The sequence below is a fragment of the Diadema antillarum genome, unplaced genomic scaffold, assembly GCF_040938485.1.
Source record: "Diadema antillarum isolate AM-2024a unplaced genomic scaffold, OU_Dant_1.0 seq00000921_RagTag, whole genome shotgun sequence".
NCBI classification, from domain to species: Eukaryota; Metazoa; Echinodermata; class Echinoidea; order Diadematoida; family Diadematidae; genus Diadema; species Diadema antillarum.
Window position 1 is genome coordinate 66,373 of NW_027271773.1, and position 20,040 is coordinate 86,412.

General features: G+C 40.0%; 1 protein-coding gene across 1 annotated transcript; it reads left to right on the forward strand.

Annotated features, from left to right (window-relative positions):
• The first annotated feature begins 6,184 nt into the window (after positions 1–6,184).
• LOC139741344 (sulfotransferase 1C2-like) lies at positions 6,185–19,586 on the forward strand. Its single transcript, XM_071651925.1, has 6 exons — positions 6,185–6,362; positions 7,934–8,058; positions 15,971–16,217; positions 18,755–18,849; positions 19,004–19,181; positions 19,465–19,586. Exons 1-6 carry the CDS (start codon positions 6,185–6,187, stop codon positions 19,578–19,580), a joined length of 939 nt encoding a protein of 312 aa, XP_071508026.1. The 3' UTR covers positions 19,581–19,586.
• Positions 19,587–20,040: the final 454 nt, after the last annotated feature.

A 20,040-nucleotide genomic window follows, 5' to 3' on the forward strand; every position in this document is an offset into this window, starting at 1 on the left:
CCACTGAAGGAAAGAAAAGGGCCACGAAGAGAGAAAAGACAACAAATCCTAAACAGCAGACATGGTAGAACTAGACTTTCCAGACAAAAATTTCAGAAGAAAGAAAGGAAACACGACTGAAACTGAGAAAAAAATCGGTATTCTGGCAATATGACTGTAACGTGAAAGGAAATTTTCTAGATTATTTACTTTAGTTATAAAGTGAGAAATGTTTCTTGAATTCTATTGCTAGCTTGTCTGTTTCAAAGTTGAAGTTGATTACGTTGATATAAAATCTATTTCTTACGCTGACGTGTTAAAACGGTAGTTGTAACTTAGATTCATAAATGCTCAGTGACTTACTTTACTTTTATTTACGTAGATGTTACACTTTTGCTTCGCTTAATAATGTTTTTTTTTTCATTGAGAGTTGTATGTACATTGCTTGAAGTCCACCTTGATATCGATTGGCTGGGATGAGTTGACAAAAAAATAAAAAACCAAGATTTTCATCATTTTTGCTAATGTAAAGTGTAATATTGTTTTAATTTTCATAATAATGTACTCTGTTCCACATATCAGCACACTTCATGAATTTAGAAATTAATGTGATACATGTATTTCCTTTTACACACTCTTGGGCTTATACTTTATCAATGAATACATACATATTTTGCATTCACTTTTTCATTCTTAAATAATGAGAACAATAATGACAAAGAAAACACGACTCAATAGGGCTGTAGGACAGTCATTTTTTAAACTCTATAAACTAATGGTGCATTTATGGGCATATAGGCCTATGTTTCATTTTAGACCAAGTTAATTTCAGCCCATCTATATGTAATGCACTTCCGAAGCGTGGCGGTGTATTTTTTTTTTCACGAGAGATCAAACTTTGATTTGCTATTCTTCACATCCAATGCAAATATTGAATGCATAATATGAACGAACCTATTATATTATACATGGTGTCCCGGCTGACAGAATGCTACAAAACTGTCTCTTATTCAAAAAGATATGAGCGACTGAATGAAATCGTTACATTGTTCAATAGGAAAAAACACCTCAAATTCTATTTGACACAATGATAATCAATCTTTATGCAGGCGCTTTGATCTCCATGAAAATTTGTGATTTACAAAATCTGTAACTTTGGGCACTGATATCCTACTTGACTGAGCGATAGTGCAGTCGTAAAAACTGATAACGAATGCGTCAAAAAGTAACTACTAAAAACGGATAAAATGAATGAATACAAGTGAATGCATTTTTTTTTTTTGGGGGGGGGGGGGGTACCTTTTTGAGTGGCTCACAAACAGAGTGATCAGTCTTTATCATCGTTTTTTTTTTTCAGGAAAAATGACTATATAATTGAAACGCCTGCGCGAGAATTGATAATTGTGGTTTCAAAATAGGAAGTGTTCTTCTATCAACTATAGGTTTTCCCGGCCAATTTCGCTCTTTTGTCAGTCCAATTCCTAATTGCTGCATTCAATTTAGCAAAATATAGCAGAGATGACATGTTCGGAAGCTCAATTTTATGATCTCTTCATTCAAATTCATTTTGGAGCATTCAAATTACCTTTAGCCTCATTCTAATTAACACTTTTTCAATTGAAATTCGTAAAACAAGCACCATTTTGTTATTCGTTCATTCAGTTTAGAATTATATAGTCACGTGATCACGGACATGCTGCTCTCGTTCATTCAAATTCATGTTGGCAATCAATTTAACATCTTTTGCAGTCAATTTAGCACGCATGTTTATGGTTTGGTTCTTTCTTTTTTATAACTTAGTTACTGTTCTCCAAGCGTCATTACGTTTCATATTTTCGTACTCATTTTATACATTTTGGCAATATTTTTTTTTCTTTAATGTGCTTACTGACTCTTCAAGTCCGAAGATAATGCAACATGTGCATGGCCACAACTTATCTCGCCGTTGAGCGCTTTATTCTGTGTGTCGGCCAGTTCTAGGAAGTCAAGGTTATGATCATCAAATATTCCTATAATTCTTTTTCTGTCCCCTTGACAAAATTGTAATACGTCTGTTTCTAACTTGTGCCGTCATAACTGGAAGAAGATGAAGTTAAACTATATAATAGTATTGGTACATGTAGGCCTAAAATGGCATGTATGAAAGAAAAGGGGCGTTACAGAACAGCAGACTCGAGTAATGGTAAAAAATACGATACTTTTACTGCTTTAAACAGTGCGTGGATGAAACAATAAGTCACATAGAAATACGCGTCTAAATGTTATCAACTTTTCAAAAAAGAAATAACATGGCATTAATTTGAATGAACATGTTAGGAATTTGACTGCCCATACGCGAAATTGATGACTGAAGTACCCCTTTCGCCAGTGCTGGCGAATTGAATGACTGAAGAGCACGTGCCAATATGAATGCCCGTTTTACGAATTCGAAAGGCACATGTGCAAATCTCATGGATCGGAATGCTAATTGAACGAACAACTTGCTTTTGAATGAAAGAATGTGCAGTGACGAGGATTTCGCTAAATTGAATGAACCTTTTATCAAATGGACTGACAAAAGTGCGAAATTGGCCGGGAAAATCTATACCAAAGATAATCATTTCTTTCGTTCATTCATGCTTTTGCAATTAATAGTCAGTTTTATAGCACTCTTTTGGGCCATGCCGTATTCAAGTATAAATACTGAATTGTCTCATATAACCAAACGAATAACTGTAACCAATTCTTCTTTCACTCGATCACTGTACGAACCTGCCGACCCGTTCGATGCAAGATCTTACACAGGTCGTGTCATGTCGAGCTGGTCTAAGAAGTCTAGTAGAAATCGAGTATTGTCCGTGTAGCGATCGTGTTTTGATTGTGTGTAGATCGGGATGTTCGAGTAGAGATCTATGTGGTTGTCGAGGAGAGATTCTGGAGATGTCGAGAATGGTCGCGTGTGGATCGTACAAGATCGAATAGCGGTCGGGAAGGGATCGTAATGAAGGACGATCGAGCATTAAATTGGTCGGGATTGCTCTGGTAAAAATAGGTGATCGGGATTGATCTCGCTTGATCGACTTGATCTGATCGGCAGTGGGAACGGGGTATAAAACAGAACCTCCTTCCATGACGGAGTATGGATGCAACTATACAGAAAAGTACGTTCGCATGGTGTAGACCTATAATTTCTGCTAGCTACTTATAGAAGTGAAAGCCTGCAGTCTAGAACAGTAGGGAAAGGAAGTGGGGCAAGGTGTTGTATAGTGGGTTACAAGTAACAAGACTTATGACTGCAAAATAAGGAAGGAACAGAAAAGGCGTGGCAGTTACCGTCTCAGTATTTATTGCAGAACTGTTCGTCTCCAGACATGCACTCATGTATATAAGAACAGTTTCAATAAGTGGAGTGTTGGAATGCATGGTGACACCTGAGACACATGCATACTAATACACGGAGGTTACATAATGACGTTACATAATGAATGTGAGGGTGTCTAGACACTTTATGAATATGCGATGTATATCTGTAAACACAACACAAGGCATTGTGTGATGTTTGGTCAGAGTTCCAAGTAAATATAGATTTCCCAGTTTGACCACGTATTTTGATATTTGATTCGTGTCTTTTGTAAAAAATTGTTACATTCTTATCTATAGATCCCAGTTAGAAGCTGCGCTTCCAAGCGTATGCACATTGTGATCGCATGTTCAGGATTTGGTTGTGGTGGTTTGTATAGAAACATAATGTGAAAAAAATTACCTGCACAAGACATCAAGGCTATAATACAAGGTCTCATGTAATCGTTTTCATAGAGTGATATAATAATTGTGATCGCTGATGCAATCTGCGGAGCTCAGTGATCTATACAATCAAATATATAGATAAGATGATATATGATATAGTCATTTTATTTCCATGTGCATAATCATGAAAAAATGCCATGCCATAAATCTCCTGACAAAGTTAATTCCCCTCTGTAATTCTTCCTCATTCTTTGTTTGAGGTACATCGTGGTGTAGTTTCATGATTCACATATTCCTGAAATTTATTTTCAGTTTCAGTTTATTTTTTTTTATTTAATCACGGCAATATGCTTCAGCAAAGCTGTTCTTCTGCAAATCCGTGAACAGCATAAAAATAGCAGAAATACATACAAACTGCATATACAATGATAAAGAAAGGAACAAGTGTCAGCTAACAACAAAAACAACGATAAATTAAACCTACGGTAACATATTATTTTAACAATATCAAATAGAGAAAGAGAGAGCGAGAAAAAAAAATCCTGGGCAGTTGCTTAGGCTACAGCAGAGATATATCAAGAGCTCGTTTGAAACTGGTGAGAGAGAGCTTACTTTTCAAGTCATAGGCTAACTGATTCCAACTCTGGACTCCTCTAAAGGAAAGAGTTCTCTTTCCAACTTCTGTTTTTACCTTATACAATACAATTTTTTTTTTCATATTGTTTCTCAGAAAATAATTTGTTACATATTCTTCAAAATATTGCAATACATATTCTGGAAGCATTCCATTAGAAATTTTATACATAACATGTAGTAATTGTTTATACCTTCGTTTTTCCAAAGTATCTAATGACAAACGATTGTAGATTGCTGAGGTCGAGTATCTTGGTTCAACCAAAAGGACAGTTTTCAAAGCTTTATTTTGAATGATTTGCAATTTTTCAGAATCCGTTTTTCGCAAATTACCCCATACAACGCTGCAATAATCAAATTTGCTCTGAATAATGGACTTGTAGAATACAAGAGCAGTTTTTTTCAGTTATACAAAATCTTATTCTTTTCAATAAATAAAGACTTTTCACTGTGCTTTTTATCACCTTATCCACCTGTTGGCTCCAATCAAGATGTTGGTCAAGATAAACTCCTAAGTATTTACAACAAGTAACAGAGGGAACCTCAGATTCATCAATGCTGACTCTCAATACTTTGTTCCCAATCCTCTTTCTGGAACCTATTAACATCGCTTAACACTTTTTCACATTCAGAGCAAGTGAGTTTACTTCCAACCATTGTGACAAGCACGTCAAGTCTTTATTGAGACCTCTTTGTATTTGACCGAGATCTTTGCCAGGTAAATAAAGACATGTATCGTCAGCGTATAAATGGACCTTACATTCCTTAATGCAATCAGGCAAATCGTTGATGTATACATTGAATAACAAGGGCCCTAACGTAGAGCCCTGTGGGATTCCACATGTTACATACCTAGGCTCGGATATGGAGCTGTCAATAGTAGTATATTGAACACGATCACGGAGATAATTACCAAACCATTTACATGCATTACTATTCAATCCAAGGAGAGATAACTTATGAAGAAGTGTCGCATGATTGACTGTGTCGAATGCCTTTTTGAGGTCAATGGAGACCATTCCAACCATTTCACCCTTATCTAAGCTACGAAGCATTTCTTCTGTGACACAAAGTAAAGCAGTCATAGTGGAATGGGCAGGTCTGAAGCCTGATTGATTTGGGTTAATAATATCATTTCTATGCAAATAATCATACAACTGGTTAAAGATGAGCCTTTCGATTACTTTTGTAATAACAGACAAAACAGATATCGGTCTGTAATTACCCATCTCACTTCGACTACCACTTTTATACACTGGTGTAACTTTTGACACCTTCCATTGTTCTGGAATACAACCACAATTCAAAGAAAGATTTGATATATACCGCAGTGGTTTTGCAATTATACGTATAACAGGCTTTATCATTGTTATTGGTATAATGCCCATTCCATATGAGTTTTTCATTGGCATACTTTCAACCACTTTCACAATGTCTTCTTCAGGTATATCTTCAAATGAGAACATGGAACTCCTTTTCGGTACATATTTTGCAATCTCTTCCTCTGTTCTTTGATCATGACTCTTGCAAATCGCATCTCCTATTTTTGTGAAATATGCATTAAAACAATTTGACATATCAGTTTTACACTTGACCTGTGTTTGATTTTGAATATCAACGTTCAGTTCGCAAACCGCTCGTCATGAGATTTGTACATATTATTATGGATTGATGGTTTCTCGTACTTACGAGCAAGTAAAATATTTATTCAATATAATTATAATAGGCCTATCTAATTTCCCTTTCTGGTTTTACGTCTGGCTATATATATATATATATATATATATGACCCACTCTCCCTCATTTCCTTACATAATTTTTTTGTTGCAGTTGCAGAGGGGTCATGATGAGTAACGGCAACCAATCCATGCTGCTTGATCAAGCACCGGCTTACGTAGCCGATGTCTCCTACGAGTACGAAGGCGTGCTCATGCCCAAATTCACGCCAGCTCGCTGCGTAGAGGCCGTCAGGAATTTTACCGTACGGGACGACGATATCTTCCTCATAACATATCCAAAGTCAGGTACGATTTCATAACCAGTTATAACATGTCCCGGGTTTATTTTCTTTTTGCTAGTTGATAGTCATATTCAAATTGATATTTCATTTCATTTATTTTCTATTGTTATATATCTCAGTTGAACTAGCAGCAGGCTTTCTGAAGCGCTCTATTTCGTTAATTATCCATTGGACTGAGTAGACAATGTTCGTTTCTTTCCCTCATCCTTTCTTCTATACTTATGTATCATACTGCGTGCGTGTGTGTGTGTGTGTGTGTGTGTGTGAGAGTTGTGAGAGGGTATAAATGTAGTATTATGTATTAGCGTGATGATGCCGAGTAGCTGTTTATCTACTTGACTACACACAAAATTAATTGTATTTTTTGCAATTGTAAAGTGTTCTTAAGGCCCTGTCACACCTTTCCGACAGGGCAAGCTACGCGGGCTTGTTGCGTGTATGGATTTTCCAGCACGCAGGCTAATTTTCTGCGGACGGACAAGGTTTTGGGCGAGTTTCGCTTGCGTCTTACCTGTTTAAAGTTTGCTACTTACGTCCTAATCTCGTTCTAGTTGTAGTTACGGGCTATAGTTTCGCGGGAGTTGCCTGCGAGGTGCTACCGCTACGGCCCTTCTACAGGATCTCTGCGTGGACATCTACGGGCAATACCCGCCACTCACCCGTAACATGTTTGAGCATGCTCAAGAGCCCATCACACCTTTCCGGGCAAGCCTTGCTTGTCTGTTTACAAAGACTCGTTAATCCGAAAATGACTAAAATGAATTAAGGTTCATTATTTTGAAGGTTTGTTAATCCGATAATTTAAAAAAGAAAATCGTTATTCCGAAGGTTTGTTAATCCAGAAAGAATAAAGGTTCATTATTCTGAACTTTCGTTCATCCAAAAACAAAATAAGGCTAGTTCTTCAAAAATTTGATGGTTGGTTAAAAATACGCACTTTCTTTTCATTTTTGGATTACCGAACCTTCAGAATAACGAACACCACACACTTTGCACATCACTCAGTAAAGGATCGGTTTGCCCGATGTCAAAGCTGAAATAGTGCAATGCTGCAAGAAATGTCACTTTGAATAGGAAAGTTATGGGATTCTAAAGTTTTTCTAGGTCTCACGAAATAGTACAGTATTAGTCGGATCACAGTGCAAATGAGATGAGCTGATGACGTCATACTATCACGAGTCTCCCGTTGACCTATACATGATCGTCACCATCCACCGTCTTCGTCTCAGACCTGTTCAATCTCTTAAAAGTTTATATTATGATTTGCAAAGGCAATCGCTACCTTTGTGATTATCATAGATGTTTGAGTCACGTATTAGTGCAGCATGTACATTGAGTGATACTTGTAGATTATAGGCAGATAGGACTACAAGATTTGTTTGTACTCAATGTATGTCCCTTTTTCATGCCCACATTTTTTACACTTTCCGTGTATTTTCTGCCCCTTATACGTGGATTCTCTTCATCTTGTATTCCGTGGTATGTTTTATTAATGTGCTTGGTTTTGACCCATATATCATCCTTTTGTTTCCTCTTCTTAACCATTCTTCCTGTCCATTTTTCTCTCTTATCCAGGAACAACATGGGTACAGCAGATTGCTCTTCTGGCTCTCCACAACGGTGATGAGAGCCAATTCAAACATAACATTATGAAGATTGTCCCGTTCTTGGAAGCTGTCGAAAGCATGAATTTAGAGTCGGTATGTCGTTTTCATTGCATTTGCGTTTCTTTGGTCATGTCGTCATGGCAATGCATTGTGAGATAGATTCTTCGAAGGAGAGGGGAATCTTCTTCAGACGAGTGACTAACCTGATATCCATTCATGCGCCTGTGATCTAGTAGTTTATTTCACACTCACTTTCATGCAGCCCATCGAAAGTTAGGCCAATATGAACAATACAGACACGGGAGTATAGCATGTGGAAAGAACCCTACTGGAAAGAACACAGTGTCCCACAGTGCGTTCAAAGTGTGTTCACAGTGCATTCAATCGACTATGTAAAAACGCTCAAATTTAACAGTGTGCAGACGATTTTACACTGTGGTGTGGTTTTCACAGAGTGTTCACATAGTAATACTTTGTTTCACATTGTGTTTCCTCACACTGTGGAACACCGTCATTTGACTGTGTTCTTTTCAGCAGTTACAGTAGTTGCTATAAGCTACTGAAATCCTTGCATCTGATTGGCTGAGAGCAAATTTGTCACAGAAATGTGGCATTTGTTACTGATATAACAAGTTTTATGAATCGGGACCTCGATTGAATCGATCGGTTTATAATCATTCGAAAGACCACGACTACCTCTGCGCAGCTAGGCCTGCTATTATATATATAGTGCATGAGGCTGAATGCACTATAACAATATAAGCACCGACAAATTCATAATTTGGAGGTGCTTGGTACTTGTTATAGTGCAAACAGATGTCATGCACTATGTGTTATATAAAATAGCATACATACCCAGGCAAGATAAATTGAAAAAATACGAAAGCCTTGATCATTTAAGACTCTACACATGTATCTACCTGTGTAGACAAAATCCTGGGGCCGTATTCTGAGAGCTTATTAAGTGTCTGATTAGCACTTAATTACCGAATTGGTATTCTGAGAGCATGATTAAGTAGGGGGTATATTAACTACCATAGCAACAAGCGTTTTGGCGGGAAGGACCTACGCGTTTGCGGGTATCAGTGCGCGTGCACCTCTGAGAGGACTTAATCACAGAGTTAATTACGAATCGGTATTCTGAGGGTGTAATTAAGTACGAAAGTTAATGGAAAACTTAATGATACCAAAGAGTGTCATTAACTACTCCGATATCACGCAATACATCGTGTTTTCTCTGCCATAACGATGCTTACCGTCTTCGGTAACCGAGGAGCGGTTGAATGTTGTTATCATGGTATCCGTAGAATTCAGAGAAAAAACAGAAATATAGCCGATCTTCGAGGAATTTTGTCATTTTATGTGAGCAAAGAGGTTGAGATCTTCGCGTGCGTAGGTGAGGGCTTGTAATCAAAAATATTGAATACCGGAGTGTGCGCACGGAGCTCTTGGGTTGTAATTACAGGGGGCGTGGAGGAGCGCGCATTGAGGGCATATTTGCACGTGTAATCATCATTTTGGCTTCTAACAAGGCGTCTGATTGGATGGAATAACAATTAGATGGGAGGGACCTAAGATAATTACAGGGGACTTAATCATACCTTAATTACGTCCTCAGAATACCGATTTTGCCCATGATTAAGGGCGTATTAACTTCACGACTTAATCACGAAGTTAATTACAGACTTAATTACGACCTCAGAATACCACCCCTGAAGATCCAAACTCAACTATCGAGTCTAGGGTCTATATAGATCTAGATCTAACAGTGCAAGTAACAGCTCGATAGGTTAGGACTAGCGTTAACGTTTATCTACGAGCGACAGAGCTAGTTACTAATTAGGTCTATGGATCTAACTCGTCAGACGCCCTACTTACTGCACTGGGTCCAGGACCAGGACTAGATGATGTATTGTTGTAGGATTGGGGATCTACTGGATCTAAACGCATGGCTCGTGCCAGGCATTGTAGGCGTTGACTTTCACTTTGTGTAGCAAGTCACCGTCATTGAAGTCACCATTGCTGCAAATGTGGATGCCGAGAGTGTGTTGCAAATGTCGTTGTAAAAGTTCATAGCGTAGCGTGATCAAAGAGCGCTTACTGCATAGCCCTACCGTACATACGCTGCCCATTTCTACGGCGCACTTCCGCGTAGAATGTACGGAGAAAGCGGCACAAATCTTCTGTTGACTTGTTCAGATATCCGTCTGATTGATTCCTTTTTCAGAACAGTCGGAGTCCAAAATTCGTAGGGCGTATTTCATGACATCCTTTGTTTTCTTTGTGTCCTTATCGTCTAAGATGCTGTTTATATAGATCAGTCTATGTAAAAGTAGCGAACCTGTTGTTTTCAGCTTCCATGTTTAAATCTACCTCTGAAAGTCTAATCCCACACAGATAAGTTGCTGGCATAGCCAGCGAGAATCGAGAATAACGATAATATCGAGTAAAGCATATCGCGGTTATGTGGCACAGTCGCATCGATAAGATGCGGGATTCAAGTACTCGGTGATTAAAGTGAGGGAGCAAAAACCGATAGTCACATCGATAGTGGGTTATCGTTTATAATTGTTATATTTTGTGTGCACTATAACTTTTGTCACGCACTGCCGGCCTGTATCATAAGTATGTATGCTATTTTATATAATAGAATAGAATATTGCCCGTCAGCAATCACTGACTGTGCATCGAAGAGTATAGGCCGACTCATCAGCAAGTTTCGACTCGCCGATTCTTCGATCAGTGATTCACTGCAGTACACAATTCGTTACTGGGATTCCCCGATACATCCAAGTCGAGTCAGCCTTCCATTTCATGGCATGCCCACGCTACCGGGTCTCTCTTGCATAGTGCCTGCTGGTTTCATCGGTATTCTTGTATAAAAAATGAATGGTTTACGATTCAAAAGAAGAGAAGGCATGAACACGAAAATTGAAAAGAAATATCACTTCAGTAAAAATTCAAATTAATGGCATCCTTGGAAGGGGAAATTGTGTAATGTTCTTGGGTAATGTCTACTTGATTCCTGCACAGGCTGCGACCTAAAAAATGTGTGTCGGGGATGGGGGAAACTTGTACAGTAATACAATGAAAGGGGCTTTCGCATAGAGTTGCGTAGTGTTGTGTACCGACTACGCGGAGCTTGCGCTACCCCACGCTGTGTGACGCTGGACTATGCGAGATGGACGCAAAGAATTAAACATGTTTGATTTTTTCGCGTACTTTTGACGAAGATAATGACGCCAAAATACGCAGTTTGCAGGGCGGATCCAGGAATTCCGTAAAGAGGGGGCGTGTTTACCAAATTAAAGGGGGCGCACGTACCCCTCCCCCATTTTTTCTTTTTATTTCTTTTGTTTTAACAAAAGAATAAAGGGGGGCGTGCGCTGGTTGCGGTCCTCCCTGGATCCGCCCCTGGTTTGTACGCAAGTCTATACAACACCACGCTATATACTGTACGCCATGCCTACGTAAAAAAAAAATAAAAAAAAAATACGCAGTTTGTACGCAAGTCTATGCAACACTATGCTACTGTATGCCATGCCTACGTAATATTATACAAATGATGCACAGGATAGAGAATAATCCTGTGCATCATTTGTTTTATAAAATGGGTCGAAAACTAACAGCATTTTTCACGTACCTTTGTGGATCAATACCAGTCAGCTACATGTAGCACTCGCTCAAGAATCGATGTCCGAAGATGTTCGTCCCAAGCATTTACGCACGTCGCACTCGGAAATCCCGCACATATAAGTACTGCACGTATAAGAGTATACGTACGCCGCACATGTTATGCACACAAGAAAGGCCGGCCGGCAGCCCGAACTAGAAGTTGTTTACAGGATTGGCAGCGCGTATAGTAGCGCGCGACGCACTTGTACCAACTGATTGAGTGCGCACTGCTAGTGTAAACATTGTGACGTCAGGCCGTGCATGTTAGTGAGAAATTAATGTACGCACACGTGACTCATTTCAGCGCTTCCAATTGGCTACATTCTTGAACCCATTTTATATAGGCCTATACAAATAATACACAGGTGAGAGTGCGTTAGTGGAGATGTAGCGCACTCTGAGCTGCATCTCCACTAACGTCACGAGCTTAAACCTGTGTAATATTTGATTTATAAAATGGGTCGAAAACTAACAAAATTTTTCATGTACCTTTGTGGGTCAATACCAGTCAGCTACAGGTAGCACTCGCTCAAAAGTCAAGATGTCCGAAGATGTTCGTCCCAAACATTTACGCACGTCGCACTCGGAAATCCCGCACATATAAGTACATACGTACGCCATCGCCGCACATGTTATGCACAAGAACGGCCGGCTGGCGTGGCATGGCAACCAGAACTAGAAGTTGTTTACAGGATTGACAGCGCGTATAGTAGCGCGCGACGCACTTGTAACAACTGTGCATGTTAGTAAGAAAATCATGAGCGCACACGTGACTCATTTCTTGAACCCATTTTATAAAGTACGCATAGCTACGCTATTACGCGCCACTGCGGACGCAATACTATAACCATCCTGAAACTTGCATCTATTTGGGCTTGCGCACTACGCCGCATTATGGCGTGCTAGTGTGTTCGTGGTATATTTAGTGGCTGTCAGGCAGATTTTAGACATGTCATATTTACGAGTATTTCAAGAAATGCGTATTCTCAAGGAAACGCTATGATACGTCATGTTTACGGCACATTTACGCATTATTCACGTATTGGTATTCATTGTCAATACACTACTCGCAGTATTTTTCCCCATTTCAGTTTGCGCTCAAAACTGTTGTAGCTCTCCGAGGAAAAATGTGCCAATATCAATTGGGTTATAGCTCGTTATTCCGAAGGTTCGTTATTCCGAAGGCTCTTTATTCCTAAGATTCGTTATTCCGAAGGTTCATTGTTCCGAATTTCATTTTCGGATTAACCAATCTTCGGAATAACGAACCTTCGGAATAACGCCACAAATTTTGGGATTAACGAACCCTTTTTCATTTCCGGATTAACGAACCTGTAGGTATAGGGAATTTACGTGTTTCGGATTGACGACCCTTCGGAATAACGAACCTTCGGAATAGCAAACCTTCGGAATAACGAACAGCACCCATCAATTGTTGTAGATGCGAATGGCTTTGATATTTTAGACACCTTTGAGTGTACAGTACTGCATTTTGTATGCAATCGCACTTGCAATAGACACAAGAGTGATAAGTCCATGGTTGTGATTGCTCTCTTCAATCGCTGGCGCATAACAGAAAATTAGATTTTGCAACAGTCAGTTCATCTGAGGAACAGGCGCCTGAAGCGGGGGACGCCTCCTTGAAGATTGAGGGCAAAACGCACTCCAACCCCCCCCCCCCCCCCCAAAAAAAAAGAAAAATGCAGAAAAATGATGGCAGAAAGAAAGGGAATGAAATTATAGATAGTGTACGTAAAAGAAAATACACCCCAAACATAAAAAACAATCTTGACTGAATGACAGAATTGCATTTTTGTATTCCTATGGCTTATTTCACCTTTCCCTGGATTTGAAAATAAAAATAAAATGCATAATAGGTCATCAGTTTATAGACCCTTTTAGTCATCATGTTTGTGTGTTGGCACATAATATTTCTAATGGTTATGTACAACCATAATTATGAATGTACCAGAAATGCACATTCTTCTCGACCATGAATTATCTTTAAAAATGACAAAAGGTTCGTTGGTCAAAAAAAGAAAAAGAAAAAAGAAGCTGCATACAAACGTACCTTCGGAATTATGAACCTAACTTTTCTTTTCGGAATAACAAATTAAACTCCGGAATAACGAACCTTATTTCTTTTTTAAATTCACAAACCTTCGGAATAACGTACTTTCGGAATAACGCCACAAATGTTCGGATAAACAAACCCTATTCAATTTTCGGATTAAGGAACATCTATAGGTATAGGAAATTTACCCACGAAGTTTGTGTGTTTTTGGAATAACGATCCTTCGGAATAATATACATCACACGATTTGCATATCTAATGCAATCTGATAAGCTTCCCTCAATTCTGGAATACGATGCCTGTAGAGAATTTTATTACTTATCTTTTTTTTTTTTACATCTAGCATGTAAGAGGCTATCAGTAAAATCAAAGGCATAATAAGTACCATTTGCAGGGCCAGATGAATCAAAAACCCTGTTTTAGTGCTTCAAAATAGTTCTTAAATGTGAGTTATGGATAGAAACAACCAATGTAAAAATTTGAATCTGTATGATTAATGTTAAGTATTGTTAGACATACAAAATGTAAACAATACTTACGATGAAAAAAAAAAATGTGTTTATACTAAAGCGTCTGTAGTTGCGGTTTATTGAGAAAAATAGGGATACCTCCTTATATTTTAGGCTTTATTGCAAACTTTTGGTAGGATGTTTTGTGATACAACTGACGTACACGTACATATGCATCAAATGTGATATCTCGAACATTTTTAAATCACTGCTCCTAAAGGTAAACAATACCTTTGAAATAACTGTCATCATATTATGTATCATTATCTCTATGTGTGTTTGCTTGATATTGTGTAAATACCAGTGTAACCTCATCTCAATAGTGTACCTGGTATCCTCAAATATTATGTTATCATTTCTTTGCCCAAATGTCGATGTTGTTAGTGATACTGGAGCAACGGCGTAGCCAGGATTTCATCTTGGGGGGGGGGGGCGGTTAGTCTGCGAGGGAGCGAAGCGACCGAGCCCGAGCGAGCGGAGCGAGCGAGGGGGGGGGGGGGGGGGGGGGGGGGGAGGGTGTGGGAGGGGGGTATCCCCCTCCGACGGTAAGAACTTTTTGCATTTTGATGTTGTAAATGGTGCAATTTGATCCATGTTTTTGCGCGTTCTATCGACGTGAAACAGTCCCACTTGTTTATGGTAGCATTATATTTTGATGTAGATTATCATTGAACAATTTGCCTATAAAATGCTATCATTTAAATACGCTTCTTGTATTAATTCTTTACACTGAATATAATGAACGCGACTGAACCCGAAAGAGCGGAGAGAGCGAAGGGGGAGGGGAGGGTGTGGGAGGGGGTGTCCTCCCTTCCAAAAAAAATGTGCCAATATCAATTGGGTTATAGCTCGTTATTTTTGGTGCAATACTTTTTCATCGAAGTGATAAAATCGCGGAATTTAGCTCTTATTCCGAATGTGCACCATCTACATGTGTGTATGTATAAAGTCTAGTGAGGTAGAGCTTAAGGGAAGGGGGATTCCTCCTCCCGCTCGCGGAGCTTTGGCGTTTTTAGAATTGAAATAAAGCGATCTGGGTATAGCCACAGTCTATACTTCTATGCATGGCGGAAGGGGGGGGGGGGGCGGGCGAGCAGGGAGAAGGCGTGGGCGAGTGTTATCCCCACCACCCTTCCCTTCCGATGGAGCTTTTGCCTTTTTAAGGTTGAAATTGAGATATCTCGTCTACGCATTTTTGATGGAATCAACATTTGGGAAATCACACACACACACACACACAAACTGATGGGGGGGGGGACTGAGGGAGGAAAGGGTCGATTAGAAGGGGAAATTCCCTTTATACATGAGGAAACCTTGAGTTTTCGGAATATAAGTGATAAGTCTTGTGCACTCAGAATTATTCATAATTTTTTGTAAATCTAAAAAGTGTACTAAGCTAGGGAAAGAGGCACAGAGGGGGAGGGTTTGGGAGGGGGTATCCCCCTCCCAAGCACGAGAGATTTTGCATATTTTGAATTGAAATTCAACGATCTGGTGCACACTTTGAGTGAAATATTAAAACAAATATCTTATTTGATGAAAGGTTGCAAAGGAGACCCGCTTCATGTGCATGCATAGAGTATACACGCATTTTTTTTCCGCCTCCCAAATCCCCGGTCCAAATCTCGGGGGGGGGGGGGGGGGGGGTGATCGCCCCTATCGCCCCCCCCCCCCCCCCCCGGCTACGCCAGTGTACTGGAGGCCATGGTATTGATGTTCTCTAGCTCGTCTTCCCACCTTTCCCCAGGCGAGTTCATCTCGGATGCAGACGGAAATTGCGGACGAGAAGCCTTCTCCAAGGATACTGAAGACCCATGTAGTGCCGAAGTGGCTGCCGGACAGTATTCGGGACAGCACGCGAGGAAAGGTCATCTACGTGGCCCGAAATCCCAAGGACATGATGGTCTCCTACTTCCACTTTTGCCGGATATCCTGTAACCTGCCCAAGTATGAATCCTGGGATGTTTTCTACGAGGAGTTCCTGGCCGACAGAGGTACAGTCTTGTCACATTATCGTAACGTTATTGTGGACCACTTCTACTTTAAGTCTTGCTGAAATTTCGATCAACAATCACTTTAGGAAGTAAATTATTGCAAATCTATAATCGCATGTCTTCGATATAAATCCAACTATGCGGCCGCCACAAATCCGATGGACGCGTTTATCGGTCATATCGGAGAAAAGTTGATAATTCACTCGTTTTCCCACTCACCTTGAGAGTTTTAATGAAATAATCTTTGATTATCCGACAATGTCAATGAAATTACAAGTGCATCAATTGGCAGTTCTGTTTTTGCCTTTTACAGTATTAATAATGATAATGATAATAATGATAATAAAAACAATAAGAAGAAGAACAGCAGAATACATGTAATAGTAATAATAATAATAATAATAATAATAACAATAATAATGATAATAATAAAAACAATAATAACAATAATCATGTTAACAATAATCACTGTCTATATATTGCCTTTTCTATATAGACTCAAAGCGCACCAACTCTCGCTATTCGTCATGACACCGGCCTCAAATACAAGAAATTCACATTTACTGAACAAACCAAAAGAGAAAAGAACAAATTATAGGCCTGCAGATAATAGGAACCGACATCAACTTGAATCACGAAACAGTGTCTCTTTATGAAATGACAAGCAATAGTATCATGACTCCAGTTCAAAGGGGCATTCAAGACGATTTTTATAATTTCAAGGCCGTGTCACACCTTTTCGGGCCAGCCTTGCGTGTGACTTGCAAAGAACAATTTTTACTACCCGGAGGTCCCCTTAGATGACCCGCACATGACAGTACCTAGCACATATCTCACCCGTAGTATACCCCGGAGGTACGCACGCAAATCTTTTTACCCGCAACCATGTTTAGGCCCTGTCACACCTTTCTGGGCAAGCTATGTGGGCTTGTTGCGTGTAGGGATTTTCCAGCATACCGGACAATTTCTGAGGGCGGACAAGGATTTGGGCGAGTCAGTCAGTGCACGACTGTGTCTTTCTTGCTGGACGCGTCCTACTTAAAATCTACTTGCGGGTATACTGTGTGACCTGTGTGCCAGGCTCGTGGGGGCTGACAACTGAGTGAAGGAATTCCTCTGAAGGAATGGCAGAAGTCCCACAGAATGTCATTATCTGGGCTGTATACGGGGACTGTGAAGTACCTGCGTGGAAGTTGCGTGCGAGGTGCTGCCGCTAAGAGCATCCTACTGGCGTTCTGCGTGGATCTCTCCGGGAATCTCCGCGACTCACACGCAGAACACCAGTAGGAGACCCTTACCGGCAGTACGTACCTTGGAGACAACTCGAACGCAGGTACTTCGCAGTACCCGTAAGTCGCTCGTAACAGAATACGGATCGGTTACAAAGTTCTCACGCAGGTCAAACGGAATACACGCAAGTAGAAGGTAAGGAGCATGCGTCTAGCAGGTAAGAAACAAGTGTGAAACCCGCAGACAATCTTGTCTGCCCGCAGAGAATTCTCCTGCGTGCTGGAAAATCCCTCCTCGCAACAAGCCCGCGTAGCTTGCCCGGAAAGGTGTGATACGGCCTTCACATCATGTAGTACATAAATCGACAGTTACATGTGCAGATTTGTGGAATTTATTGTGGTCCATGACTATGAGCAGAGAAGCAATACTTTGAAAAACCTTAAACAAATTACACTGAACGATGATGACATAGGAGCCTCACATATTTCAGAAATGTAACACTAGCTGGGTTCACACGTACAAAATAGTGGGATGACGATCGCGCTCCATATTTCGAGATTTTTTGCAACCGTTCACACGCTCCAAATTAGTGTGATAGCGATCGCGCTCGGAATCTCGATTTTTTTTTGCAAGCGTTCACACGTAAAAAATCATCCCGCTAATTGCTGATCGAGATAACAGCAAAACCTGCAAACTGGGTCACACAGCGCCCTTCTCTATCACTGCCTGCGCGCACTTCCCTTTGTCCTTCGCAGAGGCCTCGCTGTTGTGATGTGCGCATTGCATGATGGGATATAAAATCTAGAGATTTTAAACCCGACCGTTCATTACACGTACAAGCGCGGGGCGAATTATCCCGCTAATTGAGGAACTAGCGCAAGATATCTTGGGATTAACATCGCGATGCTTATCGCGCTAATTTTCTCTGGTTTTTTTCTGTCCACACGTGCCAAAAACTCGAGATACGGATCGCGATGCAAATCTCGAGATTTGTATCCCGCTAATTGGTGTACGTGTGAACCCCCCTAGTGTAATTTCCATTAATATACTGCTAGCTTGAAAGTTCACCTGTGGATAATCAATGCATGCCGCCTTCTTTTGTTCTGCTTCCTTGAGCCCCAACTCATGCATTCTTGTAGTGAGGCTGTCACGTCATCATGTTGTTCGTAGTGATTTGTTCTTTTTCCTCATCCCAATCACTATAATTTCTGAAACTCTGTACCCAGTATAAGCAATTTACAGTTGTTCATAAATGTATAAATCTGAAAATCATCCGTGGTCTCCTTTAATGATCTATTTTGTTGCAGTTCCCTACGGATCGTGGTGCGAGAACGTCCTCTACTGGTGGAAAAAGCGAGAAGAGCCCAACGTTCTTTTTCTGAAATATGAAGATATGAAAAAGGTACCAAGAAATATTTAGCCAATAAAAAGGTACAAAGGAAGAAAATTACTGTGATTTTTTCATCCTTAACTTCCACTTTGCCAGGTTCGTTTGTTATTATCTTTTTCAAAATTCCCATTCAGTTGTTGTTGTTTCAACCTCGCATTTTTCCTAGGACTTAAAAGGATCAATTGGACAGATCAGCGAGTTCATGGGAATGTCTTTCTCAGAGGAGACAATAGACGCGATGGTGGCGGGTAGCACTTTTGACGCCATGAAGAAGAACAAGACCTCTAATCCAGACCAAGTCTCCAAGAGAAAGAAAGGAGGCGGTACGTCCTTCATGAGGAAAGGTGAGTAGCTCGAGATCCGGATGAGGTACAAAAGAAAACGCATTAAAAGCGGCTCTGAAGCCGACCAACTCTCGCCTATATCTAATATTTAAAATCTTACCGTGATCATAAACAGTTATCATAGACAATGATAGACTTCATTCTTTAAGTCTTGAGTGTAGAGTCAGTGATAAAGTTGTAAATGGAGGATAATCTACTTAAACAATAATTATTTAGTCTGGCGTTGTCTGACGATGTGTGTGATGATATCTTGTTTTCACTTCTTTTTCTTCTTTTCTTGTAGGGGCAGTAGGAGACTGGAGGAACTTTTTCAGTAACGAGCAGAGTGAGCGATTCGACAAGATTTACAAGGAAAAACTGGTTGGGTCCGGACTCAAGTTCACGTTTGAACAAGAATAACAACAGCGAGCAATGATTTCTAATCCCCTCCTTCCATGCACAGACCTCAGAAATATTGGCGCAGGACAATGGGAGATATTTTAAGCAAGTTGTGATAGAGCGAGAAATAAATACATTACAGACCCACGCAATCCCAATACGTATAGAGCTGCTTGTTTTGATCTGATTGAATAGACCGAAAGCTATCGTAAACTCTTGGTTCCAATGATGTATTGTGGCAAAAAAGTTGCCTAAGAAGACGAAGAAGACACGTATACCGCTAGAGTGTCAAGTATTTTTCAATTAAAAGAACAACAACTCAAATTAATTAGATTATTATTTAATACAATTTACTGCTGGATTCAAAGGATACCAAATCCCAAATTCAGTATTAGTAGAAGACAACAAAGGAAAAGTCGATAATCGATTCAAAAGTTATGAATTTTCAAAGTTTTGGTGCCGTCATTGCTGGATAAGGATA